Source organism: Jatropha curcas, unplaced genomic scaffold, assembly GCF_041381405.1.
Source record: "Jatropha curcas cultivar XTBG-Jc1 unplaced genomic scaffold, XTBG_Jcur_1.0 HiC_scaffold_981_pilon, whole genome shotgun sequence".
In the NCBI taxonomy this organism is placed as follows: Eukaryota; Viridiplantae; Streptophyta; class Magnoliopsida; order Malpighiales; family Euphorbiaceae; genus Jatropha; species Jatropha curcas.
The window spans coordinates 29280-46324 of NW_028322575.1; the positions used below are offsets into that span (position 1 = coordinate 29280).

Below are 17045 nucleotides of genomic sequence, written 5' to 3' on the forward strand. Positions count from 1 at the left end.
ATGATCAGAATTTTTACTAAGCATTTATATCTTTAGTTACAATACGAAACACGCCATAAATGTTTATATCACACCCCATTAGAGGACACGTTACATTCAATAGCAATTTTTGATTATTCATATCTTACTTCTATGACTAATAATAAAAAAAAAAATTCTTCAGTAAAAAATTTGACAGGTGATAAAGGATTTTTAAAACAATTTAAAATATTGTTGTATTTCTATGACTGTATAACTTTTTCTTTTTATCATATGTTATGTTCAGTTTGTGAGTTAGAACCAAAATTTGTTGGCCCCTACTCAAATCAGAGGAGAGGTAAAAAAAAGAAAGAAAGAAAGAACATTGATTTACCCTGGTTGGTGCCAGACAGAGTGAGAGTCACTTAACCCACAAAAAATTGAATGCTAGTCTATGCCTCTGCCTCTGGGAAAGGGCCATAATAAGCTTTTCCTTTTTTTGGGTATTAAACAAGATTCTTCTGTGTCTAATTTTAAGGAAATTACCACACTTTATTAGGTCAAAAAGCTGCAACTGTTGAACTTTTCTTTTTTGTCCAAATGGCAGTAAAATTCCAATTAAGAGTGACACTAAACATTGTCAACTAAGTGGCTCCAATGAAGCAAGGTTAGGAATTTCTAGCATCTCTTAATTTTGAATAATATAATAATTTAAAATATTTTCTAATTCAATGAAAACTAAAATGTTAAGTAATGTCAACCTTTTGGTTTGCCCGTGTATCCACACTGAAAGAGAAATTGTTTCCAATATCTGAATTTTTAGAGATGAAAGCTGTGTTTAGTAATAGTTTTTTAAGTACCATTTAGCGTTTTAAATGATATTTTTATAATATTTGATAATATAGTATTTGAATTAACTTTTAAAGGTTAAAATAACGTTTTATAGAAGGTTAATTTTTATAACGTTTAACTTTTAGTGGTTTATGAAAAACTACTACAATAGCCACTAGCTATTTAAATATTTAAAAACGATACCAAAATAACTAATAGCTAATAAAGCAGTTAATTTTACGGAATAGCGCCAAAATATATTCAGGTGTCTAACTATGTGTTGATTAATCAATATTAACTCTAAATAGCTACTAGTCACCAGTAATCAATTTAATCAACAAATGTAAATACAAAACAGGGAATTTTGGTTGATAAATAAACCTGTTGCTTTCAATTTCTACATTGGCAATTATCCAAACCTCATAATGGTTTGGACAAGAGCTTTGAAAATGTGGTAGATAAGTAGACAAGATATTGAATTATTAAAGAGGATTACAAAAGTGGATTGCCAATGTCTCTGGTTGAGCTTGCAACTCTAACTGAAATAGAACTAATAGTAAAATCACCATCAATATCCAGGTTAAAATCAGTGACATCATTTTTTTCTTTATATAATTATATAAATTGGATAATCCGTACTTGAAAGCATATTCAATATAAGACCACTTTAAGTTTGTAAGATGGTCCCCAACGTTTGAGTAGTTTCAGAGAGTTAAAATTTTTTAATCTCTCAGGATTACCATAAAAGGGCAACTACCCTTTGTTAATTAGTCAACGAAGTTTGAAGGAATGGGAACCTGAATGGGGCATTTCAATAACAGAGAGTACTTGCGGGTTGATCCCTATAGTTTAAGGTATTTGCTTTGATTTTTTGTAAATATAAATTCTTTCGAGTGAGTCTCTTTGCCCCCAAAGATGAATGAAAATAAATTGAATTTACCGTGGACCGGTAAAACGGATACGAGACTAAACAGCTCATAAAGTATCCAAAAGTTTGAAGAAATGGGACTTCAAAGCAATTGAATTGAACATTGGCCAAGTTCTAACAATTTGGTTCTAAAGTTTTAAAAAGCAAATGTCCATAGCTTTAGCTGAGAATCTAAACAAATCTTTTGAATTGACTTAATAAGGTTATAGCCAAAAGCTATTAGACAAAGTTTGGAGTGCAATTAGTTGGCAAATTAATAATCATACGTCTAATTGATATGTAAAAGGCAATTACTATCAAAAATCATCTCAATTGCAAAATGAATATGCTGCTTAACTTCGACCAGAGTTTTTCAAAGTAATAATATGAACATAGTCAAAGCTAGAGGGTCCCATATGTTTAACCCAAGACCTGCAATATTTTAAAATTGTATCCGCGAACAGCTATGTTTTATAATTTAACTTTTTAGAGTTTTTTCGGCAAAATTAATTATTTTGTAGCTATTTTAGTAGCCTTAGCTGTTAATTTTTGAATAGTGTTTCATAAAATATTAAAAGCTAAATGTTAGCATTTAGCACCTTAACTGATCGAAACACTAAAATCTACTTAAAAAATTATTGTCGAATATAATCTTAGTATTATATGAAAAGTTACTAAAACAGCTAGCAGCTAAACGCAACTAAAACAGTTAAAAGCTATCAAAACAGCTAATCTTGTCTAAGAGAATCTAAAACACTCATGACTATTTTCTATTTCAATTTAGAGCTTAGGTATTTGCTTACCTAATTTATAAATTTATGGCTTTGTCCCAGAGTATAATGGTTATTTTTTAATTTAAATGATAATTTATTATCAAATTTAAAAGAAAAATAACAAAAAAATAAATAAAAATAAAAATGACCCAATATATATATCATGATAATACAAATGATAATAACCTCACAACTTGGATTTCTTTTGTGAAACAGGCTTTAAAATAAAGATTCCTTAAAGATAAGCAGAGACATGCCATCCATGTAATAAAGTCCAATAATATAATCTTGAAGCACATGGGAAGGACATGGAGAAAAGTCCAGTAATGAGTATTAATTTTAGTCTAGAATTCAGAGAGGAGAAGGAAAAGCTACTGTTGAAGCAAAAGTACCCTTCCTATTTTCATTCTATACATATATATTGATGGGAAAATAAAAATTATAAGGCCTGTCATGTTATGATAACATCTATGAAAAATAAAAGGGACCAACCTCCCCCCTGAGAATTCAAATTTCAAGAAATTATATATAGCACTACCCATTCAAAGGACCCCATTTTCATGTGCAAAAGCAAAGATTACGAGACAATGGTGATGAGGACAAATTTTACTGTGAGGTGGAGCAATGAAGTTGCTGTCTAGTGGGTCTATACTCCATGCAATGTATTGTACCATTCCCATATATTAAGCTGCCGACTCTGTCCAAGAAAGGGTCTTTTTTTAAAAAAAAATTTTGCTAACAACATAAAGGAAGTGTGTGAAATGTCTCATTGGGTATGACAGTGGACACTAGACAGGTAGGACTGTGGAAGTTGACACATGAACAATAAGTGTCTTTCACTTTCTTTTTTCTTGTATATATATACTAGGGTTTAGTCACATATTTCTGGTTCATGTATGTAATAGTCCAGCTACCATGGCAGGGTTCAAGAATTTAGTGATTGTTAAGTTTAAGGAAGGTGTTGTGGTGGAGGAGATTATGAAAGGAATGGAGAAACTTGTTTCTGAGATTGATCTTGTCAAGTCCTTTGAATGGTAAGTCCTTCATTACATGCTTATTCTATAACCTTCATAGTTACAAATCAATAACAGGATAAAGATTAGGTTTCTTAATTTGTGAAGCATGCATTCTCATATCAATATATACTATATAAGGTTACTGAAAGATCCCACTATGGTCCGAATATCTCATATCAGTAACATAGAGAGCATGACAGGGATAAATACCTTTAGCCTGAGGTAGATTTTGGGCTCTTTCCATCTTAATGGCTAGTTTTTCTGAGGGTTTTCTGTCAAATACCAATAAATAACATGTGAAGTGCTTCATATTTTTATTTTCTATTAGCAGGGGACAGGATTTGGAAGGGCCAGAGATGCTAACTCAAGGCTTCACTCATGCCTTCACAATGACATTTGAGAAGAAAGAAGACCACACTGCATTGCAAACCCATCCCAGTCATGTTGAATATTCTGCTACATTCTCAGCTGCTATTGAGAAAATTGTGGTGCTTAGTTTCCCATCTGTTCAGATCAAACCACCTGCATGATCTAATAAGATCTAGAGATAATGACAATAATAAAAAGAACTAGTATTTGGTTGTTTCTTATGATATATGTGCGAGTGTCTATTATTAATTATATATGTTAGTTTTGTACGTATAATTGTTTGTGGCTGGCTATTTTAATTTCTGTGACTCTCCATGCAATTTCAGCATCAAATCTTGTACCACTGAAATGTTTTCTTATTTTATGATCATCATTTTGCTTTTTTAATGAATAGACAGACTACCTACTATGAGATTTGATGTGTCCATTAGTATTTCCACTTGTCGACAAACAAAATGATTCACTAAGTTCGTGTGCATTATGTCGACGAAATCACGACTATGTGATCAAATCATAATTGTCTCTACTTAAATGATTCAATAAGTTCATGTGCATACGCTGCTTACAACTGTATAATTAGAATACATATGTTCTTGACCAACAATGTGTTGGTTAGGGGTAAGTTGGTACAGCAAGTGAACTCAATTCCTGTAAGGCTGAAAATACAAATTCAATATCTGGAAAATGCATTTATCGAGAGAAAAAAAAAATTCACCTTTGTATACCTAAAATCTTATATCTTTGTCTGCCTCAATCTTTATTAATTTCTCAACAAAAACATGCAAATAACTAAGTAAAGATAATATGCGAAAATAAAATTTTGATATATATATAAAATATGGGCTTATAAATGAGAGGTGACCAAACATATGGTCTAATGACCCATCAGTCAGTGAGATATCATAAGTTACTAAGAATAGTGAGAGAAAAGGATGAAACATACAGAATCTAAATAAAGGATAGTAAAAGTACTGGCAAAGTGGAATAGCAGAATAAAATAAAAGGTTTTTGTGGCATTATAAATTCATACCCCAAAAAATAATAATAAGAAGAAGAAAAGAATAACGAAAGGAAGAAATAATAGTAATAATACTAAAAGAAAGAAAGAAAAAGAAAAAAGATATGGAAGTATGGTTATTTTGATTGTCAAAGATCATTGCCAGAAGAGAATATGAAAAAACCAGGCAGAAAGTTATATCCCTTGCAAGATTAAAGTAGATTCTTTATCATCTATTCTGACCACCAAGCCCAAGAACCTTAGAAATTTTCTTTACCATTTGGAAGATCAAACCAAAGAAAAAGGAAAGGAAATGCATACCTTCAAGAAACTCAAATTTTTAGGTTCTCTCCAGCTTCTAATCCTCAATCTCTTCTTCATCACTTGTCTGTCCCAACACACATCTTCAATCTTATGCGGAAAAATCCCAATTCAGATTCCATTTATCAGTTCTAATTCAACTGTTTCATCCCTTTTAAATCACTCGATGCTATGCAGATCTCATAAGTTGTACTTCAGAACCTCTCTTGGTCTTTTTCCAGTTTCTTCAGTCAACTACACAACTAAAACATTAACCATTTCTCACCCTTCTCGCTCTTCTTCACAACATTTTATCTCTCCTGCTCTTCTATTAGCTGGTTTTCCTACTCCTCTAACGCCAAACTCACTTCTTCTCTTCAACTGCTCAAGCAAAAATCATCCAGGGACATCTTTTATAGGTAACTGCAGTCGCTTGAAGGCTTTTGCAGCTTCTTCTCAAAATCAAGAGCAAGAACTTGAAGTCCCTTACTCATGTTTACTAGTCAACGACATTGAAAAGCTTGACGGGGGTTTTCATCCAAAAGATTTGAATTGTTCGCATTACAGACTGGTGTACAGAAGTTCTTCGAAAGATGATGACTACAGTGAATATGAGTTAGGGAGCAGGATATCTTTCGACATTCCTGATCATGTGCCAGATATCTGCAACGAATGCCAAAAGCCTAATGGAAATTGTGGAGTTGGACTGAGGTGTATATGTCATCCTAAAGAGTGTAGTAAGTGCATAAATCTCTCAAAATTTTTCACTTTTTATTTTGATTTATTCTTTCTGCAGTTTATGTAAGTTTGGTGGTTTATGGTTCTTTTGCAGAAGACAAGGTCATTTCTATAGCTGGATCAGTCAAGCAATTCGGTAACAATGTACTCATCTCTGTACTTTCTTTCATTGTAATCTTTGTTTCCTTCACGGACTTTTGATACAAGAAACTAAAATACTGAGCTTATACCAAATATTTGTTGCTTTTTTCAATTCTCATTAATGTTGTATCAGAAATCCAATCCAAATTCTAGTTCTAGGTTTACCAATTTTTCTCTCTTTAATAGTTCATAGCTAATGATGGATCCATCGACCACTGTTCTTTGAACACACAAGGGATGCCTGTTCGTGTGCCGAGAAACGGGCTTTAATTTGTATTGAAAATTGTGGGTGCAGCGTCTGGGCCTTTGCCATTTCCCAAGCTCAAGCCCGGCCATGAATAGGTCTAGCTCTCTTTCCTTGCCAGTAGCCAGTTGCCATCAACCTTCCCAATCATTAACATTAATAAGTCCAGGTACCAACTAAAGGAAAATGTCTACAAAATAAAAGCATCCAAAAAGGCATACAAACAAAAATAATCATGACAGAGCTGATAGCTACAGTGGGACAGACACACACAGGCTTAGCAAAATTATTGAGAGAACTGAAACACATTATGGGAGTGAAAATAACATCCAACAAAAAGAATCCAAATGTTGAAATTTGTGCATTCAAACCATATCCTTAGCCTGGAATGACATTAAAAGTTCACCGGTGAGCAACTTGAATTTAACAAGAAGGTTGAAATTTCTATTGAAAAGAGTAGGAATAAATTGAACAATGACAGGAAAAAGGAAGATTACGATTCTTTAATATTATAAGTAAATCTCCATCTACAGAATGATTCAAAATCATCAATTTAGAGATTATTAAACTGAAAAATCTGTAGGCAAAATCTGGCAAATCATTTTATGAGACATTTTCTCAACATGGTTCACCAGAGGATCATTACAATCACAAAAGCAAATAGAAAGAAAAACTAGTTCTTTAAATATCTCTCCTAACTCATTAAAATAGAGTAGGAATGGATTTAGTGTTGGTTCTTCACATGAAGAACCTCCAAATCACCTTCTTGCAGGGCTCAGTATTTGTAATCCTTCACATGGAGGCTCTCTGCAGCACCCTCTCCCAGGTTAGCATCACCCTTGTAAGTACCTAAAGTAGCTTCTGAATTAGCTTTGCATCTCACAAGCAAAGCAGCCTGTGCCTTCTTTATATTTTCCTCCTTTCCTGCCCATGCCTTGAGAGTGCTCTGCTGAAGAGCACGGCCAAAAGAGAAAGTAAGAGACCAAGGTTTTTTGCCTTTGAGTTGGTTCATTGCATTCAAATTGCGAGTGGCTTCCTCCTCACTCTGTCCACCAGAAAGGAATACAACAGCAGGAACAGCAGGAGGAACGGTTCGCTGCAAAGCCCTGACTGTATACTCGGCCACCATCTCATGTGAAACTTTCGCGCAATCTGAGCCTGGGGTCACCATGTTTGGCTTCAAAAGAGTTCCCTCAAGAAGGACATGGTGATCATTTAGTGCTTTATAGCAAGCTGCAAGAACACGTTCGGTCACGTCTGCACAGCAATCAATATTATGGGATCCATCCACCAAAATCTCTGGCTCAACAATAGGTACTAAGCCATTCTCCTGGCATATACTAGCATAGCGTGCCAAGCCATTTGCATTCTCATTAATAGAAAGCTGAGATGGTTCAGTTGGACCAATCTTTAGAACAGCTCGCCATTTAGCAAATCGAGCACCAGCTTCATAGTACTTCTGGCAGCGCTCAGCTAGGCCATCAAGACCAAGAGTTGATGTTTCACCCTTAGTTCCAGCAAGCTCAACGATGCCCTTGTCAACTTTGATTCCAGGAAGAACCCCTCCTTTCTTGAGAACATCAACAAAGCTCTTACCATCAGCGCATTTCTGGTAAAGTGTTTCCTCAAAAAGGATTACACCACTGAGATATTGGAGGACGTCTGGAGCACAGAAGAGGAGCTCGCGATAAGCACGCCTGTTGGGCTCATTATTCTCGACATTGATGGCAGCTAGACGCTTGCCTATTGTGCCTGTTGATTCATCTGCTGCAAGAATTCCCTTTCCGGGAGTGCCAATATAAGCAGCATTGGCAATCAATTCATCTGCACAAACATTTTGAAGTTCAAACCAACTTTTTAGCACGAGTTTCAGCAGAGTCCAAAGGGAGAATATTAGAAAAATATATTCTTTTAAAAATTAAAAACTTGCTGTTAATAATTGTGAAGAACTGTATATCACATTCTAACCCAGCATCAAATCCTCCTAGGAAATTTGATTTCTATGGTCATGCAGATAACATCAAAGCAAATAGTAAAAAATTTGAATGATTCTTTCCAAGTAGCAATACTCTTAATTAAGTTCCTCTAACACTACTTTAAAACTAAGAATCCATTAACCAAGGAATAGGATCCTCACTCAGTTTCCCATTGTTCTTCTTGATACATAATTAGAATTGAAAACTATGGATATAAAGATAATAAAAAAATTAAATCATTTAAGACGAACAATCAAAACCCATGAAGGGAATGGCTGCAAAAGAAAAAGAAAAGTAATCACCATGATACTTTCCCTTAAAGCAAGACATGATTGATCTTTATTGTTTGTTTAGTTTTGAGAAACAGAGAACAATTAATTAGAAATCCAAGATTGCTCTTGAGATATAGAAGGGAGGAAGAGAGCTAAGAAGAGGAGGAAGACGAGGATATGTGGTCATTCTAAAAGCTTTGCAACAATTATGGTGGATTTGCAACTTCTTGGTCATGTCTGCGCCATCTGTGTTACTAGACTGTTTCCTCGGATATTTTTTGTTCCCTTCAAAACAGGCAAATAAAAGATCACAAAATTTACATTCAAAAACCAAGCCATATCATATCATATTAGCCAAAATACCATATGGGCAATCCATTCCACCTCTAAATTAGTAAAAGTAAGGTTTAAATCAAATCAACCCAACAACAAAAAATTTAAAATTTCTTGACATCTATTTGATAGATGTACATTTAAATTCACAGTGAACCTAAATTTGTATTGCAAATAAAAATCATTTAAAAATAAAATTTACCTCAGAATTGAAAATTTCATTCATCTTAAAAGATTTGTCGATACAATATATCCTAGGACTAATTCAAGTTTTGAGCAATATAACCTCTTAATTATTTATGTCGATTTCTAAATAGAACTATTGAGTCATTGAGTTAGTACTTCAATCATTGAATTTTTCAAATTAACAACCTTTTCCTTTGAAAAAAGGTTATGTGTTGCAATAATGACTTTTGCATAGGGAAATAAGAAGAAACCCATTAGGCCCATTAAGGCCCACATTGATGGGCTTGTCTAGCAAAGTGATGCAGTAATGCTGTTTGCCTACTTGACAGCAAATCATTAGAAATGATCAGTTTCTTCTAATCTGGAGAATACAAACTCAATAGACTTTTATGTTTGAATTGGACGAGCATGAAAGGGATGTTAAGGATTCGCTTCAAAAAGAAAGAAAGAAAGAAAGAGATATGAAGCAAATAAGTAGGCAAACGCAACCACCTTAATATCAACTTCGGTGGCTCATAATTTAAAAAAAAAAAAAACTTAAAACTCATTATTTTTTCTATTACTTTAGGAACAAAAATCATTAAACGATACCCAAGAAAAAACAATATCTATTGATGAAATGTCTTAAGAAAAATGGTGATGGTTCCTTGTAGGAAAAGGAATGAATGCATGGGTAAAAAAGAAAAAGAATGATGGTGGCCTTTCAAACTAGGAAAGAGAGTGGTCCATTCCAATTGTTGGAAGATAGGCGTGAGTGATCGTCTATCAACTCTCAACGTCTAAGGTTGGGTTCGCACTACATTTCTGTAATGCCATGGGTTGACCGGCACCTTCTCTACGTTTCCCTAACTTCAGTGCCAAAAATTTTTTATAAGGAAATAATTATTAAAACATATATAATCCTTCATTTTCTATATTATTATATCGATATCGAATCATTAGGTTGCTATTTTTATCATCAATTTTAATTTTTGAAATTTATAAATTTAATAAATATTGAATGAAAGGCCTAAGTTTGAATTTCTTTCTGAAATGAAAGATACAATATTATTATTATTATTATTATTATTATTATTATTAAGTCTACAAATACCTAACATACTTGAGTTGATAACCTTTGCCTTTCCAAAATTTTCTCTTTTGCCATGTTTTTTGGGAAGTAAGTGATGATGAATTTCATTGGCTTGTCTAGAAGTTGAATAAATGAGAGAAATTCTCTGAATTTGTCCACATTTATGCAATTGTGCTACAACACCTAACTATGAATTTTGGTACATTTTCTTTAATTGACCAATGATGGCTGCCACAGTAAAATTTTCTAGTCAAAAGCCTGTCTTTCTTTTAGACCTGTCGTATAATAAAAGGTGCCTCAATTTCTCTGTTAACAGTGTTTACCTTCTAATACTAAGACAACAACATTTCAGGGAGTATCATATTCAATCTCTTACTTTCGACCTTCTACTGCTATTATGCATAATAGGAAGAGTTCAATTAACAACGCAAATTAGGTATGTAGGAAGAGTTTTAGAGTTCAATTTCTACTGAATGCATCTATAAAAAGGGACAAAGAGTATTAACAGTGACTAAATTCTGAGCCATCTTAAGTGTGACTAAATTCCAAATTGAATTAAGTGGTCTTTAGTGATGGGTCCCGATAGTGGTAGTTTACACTAAAAAAAAATATGAATCATTTTTTATTCAAATGCTACCATATATGATTCTCAATACATTTTTATATATCATAATTTAAAAAAGAAAAATAGTATCAAATATTTAAATCTCAACTTTATGCACTGATCCGCTAAACTATTATCCCAATTATAATTTTTAAAACTTTGACGGTTAATCAAAATGCTAAAACTGATAATCTGCTAGATTATTTTTGATGACTTTGATGATAAGTTACAATGATTAGTCAGTATCATCAAAGCTGTGAAATCATGTTCTAATCTTATCATAAGTGCACTTGTAACTCTACAGCTACATTTCATTTTCTTAGCCACATTTCAATCTCCTGATATTTTAGTCTATAGTTTTTTATATTTTAATGTATATAATTATGATAATTTAAATTTTCTGCATCGAATTTTTATTTTTTGCCCTCATTAAATTATTTTTTCCTATTATTTTGAATCTTTCATTGATGGAACTCAAACATTGATGTTCTACAACGATAAACAGACATATCCATAAACTGCATTTCGATTGAAAAAGTATCAAACTTTCCAATTTTCTTTATAAATTGAATCCTACAATACAAAGTGTAGAGAGCAACCTAAGATATAACTTGTAGTGAGTTTAGGGGAAAATACATAAACATTGTATCCTGTGAGTGTGAAATAAATTGAATCAGAGACTACAGAAAAAAAAATATATGTCTACAAGTTTAGAAGTGCAAGTCTACAGTTGATTCACTGCAGTTCTGTCTGTCCTTGGCAAGCTATTGGTTTTATTAGTGGTCCAAAATTTGTAACTTGAATGATAATGAGGGGACCATAGAGGTACAAAGAAACCTAAACGGTGCACCAAATTTACCTCTGAATGAAGACAATAAGATTTAAGGACCCTTGATTGAAATTGAATCATGTCAGGTGCAAGTTCACAAGCTTGCTCAAACTTGGTTTAATAAGGGAGCTTCAATTGTTCATAATTGCTTCAAACATAACACAACATACTTAAATCTTTTTTAAAGAAATTGCTTATTTACCCTCTTAATTGAAGCAGAATTGGAAATTACAGAGAAGGTTTCAAGGCATTGATCATCATCATGTGATTCAACTTTATTTTGTCCTTTTAAGGCCAAAAGCAGTGTTCATTCAAAGTCTTTCAACATCTCCTATTGCCCTTTTAGCAAAATTTTCACTAAAAGCACATTTGGTTGTACCTTTTCAAATAATTTTGAACCTCCCCAATTTTTCCCATTCACATAGATATATTCTCCTAAAATAAATATTTAAGACATCATATAATTTGGTAAAATGTCAATGCAAAAAACAGAAAAATTAGGTGTCTAAGGGAAGAAACAGAGGAAAAAGAAGACAAAGATTAAAATCAGAACCAATAATTAATTTTGTAGTATATCAATTCACAAATCAGCAACTAAACAGCTAAATTATTACTCAAGTGATCAAAAGAATGCTAATTAAGTCTCTATGCCTTTCAAGCAGAAAGGGAACAAATAGAAATAAGAAACAAACATTAAAATCAGATAAAGAGAGTGAAAGAAGAGAAACAAGAATCAAGAGATAAACAAAACAAAAGTCAGTTGTTTTTTTTCTTTTCCCCCTTCAAGAGCTCTTACAGGCATAAATCAACAAAGAGAATTCAATTCTTTCTTCATCTTTTTGCACCAATTTCTCCTCCAACCAAAGCCTGCTATCCATTCCACTCCTTGTCCTAAACATAAAAACAGCAGAACCAGAACCAGGACTATAAAACCAATTATGCACATCCCACATGAGATCAACAAGCAATCCATCAACAAAAATTGTTTGGTTCCCTCTGAAATTCCATTGCAGCCTCTTTACTCTGATCACCATCTTATTATCAATACACACTGATAAAACTGGGTACTTTAGCCCTTCATTTTCTCCACTACATTTAATCAAAATATCATGTAGAATTCCTGTTTCACAAAATTGTGCCTTGGTTGCATATAAAGTACTATTTCCTGAACAATGCTCCTGTTTTGAAATAAGACTTGCTTTAGCTACTGGTGTGCTAGTTTTGAGCTTCTTGGTTATAGTCTCTCCTTCTATATCACCAAGAACAAGGCCTATTTCATTATCAACCATAACTAAGACATAAAATCCTTCAACAGGAACAGGTCCTGTATCATATTTAGCAGAAGAGAGATCCCAAAAGATTTCAACCTTCAAATTTTCGGATTCGATAACTTTGCTGCCCTTTTTCTTTCTGAAGAGTCTTGTGTTGGTATTAAGCTTGAAAGATGTTGTTGAAGAATCTCGATTGCCAAAGTTTATAGTAAGGCCTTGAGTTGTATGATTCTTGCACCAAGTGACTGAGACCAAGATTTGTTTATGAGTAGAGAGAATGATCTTGTAAAAGCTAGAAACTGCATTTTTAACAGATGGGATGAAGCTGGGAGAAATACAAGCATTGTTTGAATAGCTAGAACAAGAAGAATTAGACACATTTATGGCATTTTCACTAAAACAAGATACTATATCTCTCATTGTAAAGAACAAGAAAATATTTCTTGATTTAATGATATATGGAAAACTGCAATTGGGTTCTTGATAATATGGACAGAGCAAGAGATAGGAGAGATCTGAAGAAGATTTTGGAGAGATGGGTTTTTTCCTTCTTTTCTTTCTTTCTCTCTTTTGGACAATACTAAAAAGAAACAAAAGTTATTTAAGTTAAGAGCTAGACCAAGTTAGGTGCTTTTTGAGCTGCCTCTCTCTTAAATTTTCTACAAAGAAGAAAATTCATATTTTATTGTATTACATAAAAAGAAAGATAAACAGAAAGGCAACAATGAAGTAAAAATGCAAATGTTTTGTATTTAACAAGAATCAATCTCACCTTAAAATCTGCATCTCATTCTTATAAAATATAAATTAGTTTATAAAAAAGTAAAAGAATGGAAGATTGAGGCAGAAACCTTCAAGGGTTCTTTATTTAATCACTTTTGACAGTTCATATCAAATAATATTAAAAATTCAAAAAGAGGTTAAAGAAAAGAAAGGCATAGAAAAAAGCTGTTTGGACCTGGTCTAAATACCATAACAATTTTGTGAAATGATCATGCTTTTGCCTTTAATTTCTTGCCTTGGCTTCAGTGATTAATATAAAGGCTACAAGGAATAATAAAAAAAAAAAAAACTATAAATAAAGACATTTTAATGGGATTTTACTGTAGAAAGTGGGGGATTAAAATATTAATGGGCACAGTAAATAGTTAGCCAAGTGTTTTGAATTTTTTTTTTTTAGGACAGTTAAACAAAGAGGAACCTAAAAGAAGATTTGTTGGGTACTATTTTGATGGGACAAAACTTTGTTATAGTGTGATTATTTTTGCTACTGCAGATTATATGTGGGGGAGCATTGGCTTGGCATGAGGAGTATGATAGTGAATTTTGGACCCCACTACATAAATTGAGTCTTTAGACCCTACCAACTCCTCCTCCCCAACACACCCTATGATTAAAAGCAAGCATAATTTGATTTGAGCAATAGAGATTTGCCTTTCTTTTTCCCAAATATGAATATTGACTCTTTACGCTTGAAATTAAAAATTAAAAGATGGTACAATAATTAAACTACAAGTGTGAATATTTTAATTAATTAGTGATGGTGTGCATGTTACATCCTTTAATACAAAATTTAATGTCATTTGGGAAGTAAGGGCCACTAAAATTTAATGCAACCCATTACTCCTTTTTAAGTTCTTGGTCAAATCTCAGTACTCAATATATAGAATTCTCCTAAGTTCTCCCTTAATCCTCAATTAGAAAAATAAAAATGGATATTAATTAAGTGTTGTTATAATGTTTATCTTAAAAGTTAAGAACAAGAGTAAAGTGAAAGCTCTAGCAATTTTTGTTGAAGTTGCATCAACAAGAGAGCAAAAGAAAAAGTGGGTATGATTTAAACTTTAAAAAGGGTTAAAAGAGAAATTAGGAGAAAAGCAGAAAGACAAGACTTGTGATGGGATCATGTGGGTGTTAATGTTATAATTACTTGTTAACCAAACATAATTATGAGTATTGGTAATTGAGCATTTGGCCTAATAAGTCACTCATGCTTTATAGCCTATTAGGTAAAACTACGGTAGCTTATAGCTGTTTTAGTAGCGTTTAAATTTCAATAGTTTTAATAGTTTTAATTTTTAAGAGCTAGTTCAAATGTTATCTTATCGAAAACTATAAAAAATAACGTTGATGGAACAGGATTGAAGTTGAAGCCTCCGATCATATTACTAATTTATATTTATTGAAAAAGAAAATGTATAATTACATTAGTATTGAAAATAAAAAAACACAATTATTAGTATTGATAGAATGATTAGAGAAAAAAAGAATTGAAAGCATTGTAAGAGGAAGTGGTGGGAATTAGAGGCACGAGGAATCTGTCCTAGAAACGTAAAAAACAATGCAAGAAGGGCATTATAACTCCTCTTGGGGCACAAGAGAGCAGAAATACTTTTGCAATTGGGACCCCCACAAATGGTCTAATCCTACTGTTAGGGCATGTTTTTCCCATCATGACCAAAGTTATATTTGAACAAGACATTATTGTGCTCCTGAAAATTTAGAAAAAGTCATGGACTTGTGGTTTTACAATTTCTGATGGTCTAGATCCCACCAATCATAACTTAATACCAATATTACTATAACAATTCTTATGAAATGTATGAATTTTTTTCCCTTTTTTATGTAAATTTACTCATATATAAACCTAATCTTTTTTCTTAAAACAAATAAAAAAAGTCAAAAATTATTTACTTCTACCAATTTTTTATTTTTTTTGTCCAATAAATTTATTTTTGTAAAATGTAGAAAAAAAAATCAACAAGTGCTTGAATCAGCCTAATATCAAAAGAAAATGAGAATAAACTGACAGTTTCTTTTAAGAATTTTCAATATATTAAAAATTTAAGAAAATTAAAGAAAATATTAGGCATACTCAAATTTTAAACCATTTTAATTTTAAAATTAGACTACTCAAATTTTAACATTAGAGTGCCTGATACTATTTTTCTTTTTCTTTTTCTTCTGGTTATACCTTAAAAATTTTTTATGTCTAATTTTGATGCATGGCTCTACTAGATAATTTATATATTTGGGAGAAAAAAAAACTAGAAGAGTCTTCTTTTCCTTTTTTTTTTAAATTTTTCTAACATTTGAAAAAACTTATAATTATCAAAAGTTTTCGAGACCCATTTACAACTTTTTACTTCTTCAATTCTTAAAATTTCATAACAATAATCATGGAACCATTAAAGACATTCAAATCAAAATTTTATTTCCACATACATGACAGTTAATTCATGAAAAGTATAAAAAAATTACATGATAAGACATGCGTAAGAAAAGATTTAAATTTTTTTTTAATACTTAAATGAGATAACCAGTCTCGTATCCGTTTAAAAAAATCTAATTAATCAAGCACCACTTAAAACTTTGATACATGTATTATCCCAGGCATATAAGCCTCCATTTTATTTTTTATATTCTTACAGCTCTTTTTTAAGTTCCTAACACACAAAAAAAAAAAAAGAAAAAAAAAAGGAGGGTTGTTGATTAGTTAGAGTACTATAAAGTTTGATTGATCTGTCATCATTAGCTAATAATCCATGCATGGCTGGATATGATCTTTTTTCATTTTTGGTTAAAGTTCAACCTAGAACCACTTTGTATTTCTTGTTTGGTTACCGAGAAAGAAGGATTCCGAACTCTTTTATTATTATAATTATTTAGAATTTTATTTTATTTTTCTTTTATGAAATAAAATTTTATTCGTTGAGATAAAGTGATGTATATATTTCACTTCAACAATCATTTAAAAAACAAAATCGCACTCAAACAAAATTTCTCTCTTTTGGCTTTACATGATTCCGAGAAATTCTCTCCACCCTAAAAGTCCATACGGCATCTTTCTCCCTACTTCTTCAAATAATCCTTCGCCTTCACCATTTTAATTTCTAACACAAATAACATCAAAACAAAAATCATAAATTTTTTTATTTTCAGTCGAAAAATGCACTATCACTAAATTATATTTGATAGATTATAATAAATTTATCTTTCAAGTTTGGTAAAAAGAAAACATCAATGTCTGACCTAAAATTAGAAAATTTATAAATAAAGAAACTACATTCTCAAAAGTTAAATTTCAAATTGAGTAAATAAATTCTATTTATAAAGAATTTGAAAAGGAAAGGAATGAAGGAAAAAAGACTAGCACTTGGCACTTGCTTTGAAACTTCAAGGAAATTCAATAGAGGAATTTTTTATGAACACTTGGCCATTTATTTAG

At 31.9% G+C, this 17045-nt stretch overlaps 4 protein-coding genes and 1 long non-coding RNA gene across 6 annotated transcripts; 2 read left to right on the forward strand and 3 right to left on the reverse strand.

Moving 5' to 3' along the window:
• Window positions 1–2602: 2602 nt before the first annotated feature.
• On the reverse strand, window positions 2603–3836 carry LOC110009900 (uncharacterized). Its single transcript, XR_002284766.3, has 2 exons — window positions 3696–3836; window positions 2603–3166 (listed from the first exon to the last, which is right to left on the reverse strand). It is a non-coding gene; the product is annotated as an uncharacterized LOC110009900 (long non-coding RNA).
• On the forward strand, window positions 3304–4245 carry LOC105637372 (stress-response A/B barrel domain-containing protein At5g22580). Of its 2 annotated transcripts, none has more exons than XM_012220820.4 (2): window positions 3304–3503; window positions 3814–4245. In XM_012220820.4, the coding sequence occupies exons 1-2, from the start codon at window positions 3385–3387 to the stop codon at window positions 4013–4015; spliced, it is 321 nt and encodes a 106-aa protein (XP_012076210.1). In that variant the 5' UTR covers window positions 3304–3384; the 3' UTR covers window positions 4016–4245. The 2 variants fall into 2 exon arrangements, with proteins under 2 accessions (XP_012076210.1, XP_012076211.1); XM_012220821.4 differs by having other exon boundaries at window positions 3344–3503; window positions 3817–4245.
• A 717-nt stretch (window positions 4246–4962) lies between these two features.
• On the forward strand, window positions 4963–6123 carry LOC105637371 (uncharacterized). The gene is made up of 2 exons (XM_012220819.4): window positions 4963–5888; window positions 5984–6123. The coding sequence occupies exons 1-2, from the start codon at window positions 5165–5167 to the stop codon at window positions 6088–6090; spliced, it is 831 nt and encodes a 276-aa protein (XP_012076209.1). The 5' UTR covers window positions 4963–5164; the 3' UTR covers window positions 6091–6123.
• Window positions 6124–6749: 626 nt separating this feature from the next.
• On the reverse strand, window positions 6750–8803 carry LOC149491657 (fructose-bisphosphate aldolase 6, cytosolic-like). The gene is made up of 2 exons (XM_089717146.1): window positions 8553–8803; window positions 6750–8098 (listed from the first exon to the last, which is right to left on the reverse strand). The coding sequence occupies exons 1-2, from the start codon at window positions 8578–8580 to the stop codon at window positions 7050–7052; spliced, it is 1077 nt and encodes a 358-aa protein (XP_089573272.1). The 5' UTR covers window positions 8581–8803; the 3' UTR covers window positions 6750–7049.
• Window positions 8804–12086: 3283 nt separating this feature from the next.
• Window positions 12087–13795, reverse strand: LOC105637369 (uncharacterized). The gene has a single exon (XM_012220816.4). It carries the CDS (start codon window positions 13235–13237, stop codon window positions 12329–12331), a length of 909 nt encoding a protein of 302 aa, XP_012076206.1. The 5' UTR covers window positions 13238–13795; the 3' UTR covers window positions 12087–12328.
• Window positions 13796–17045: the final 3250 nt, after the last annotated feature.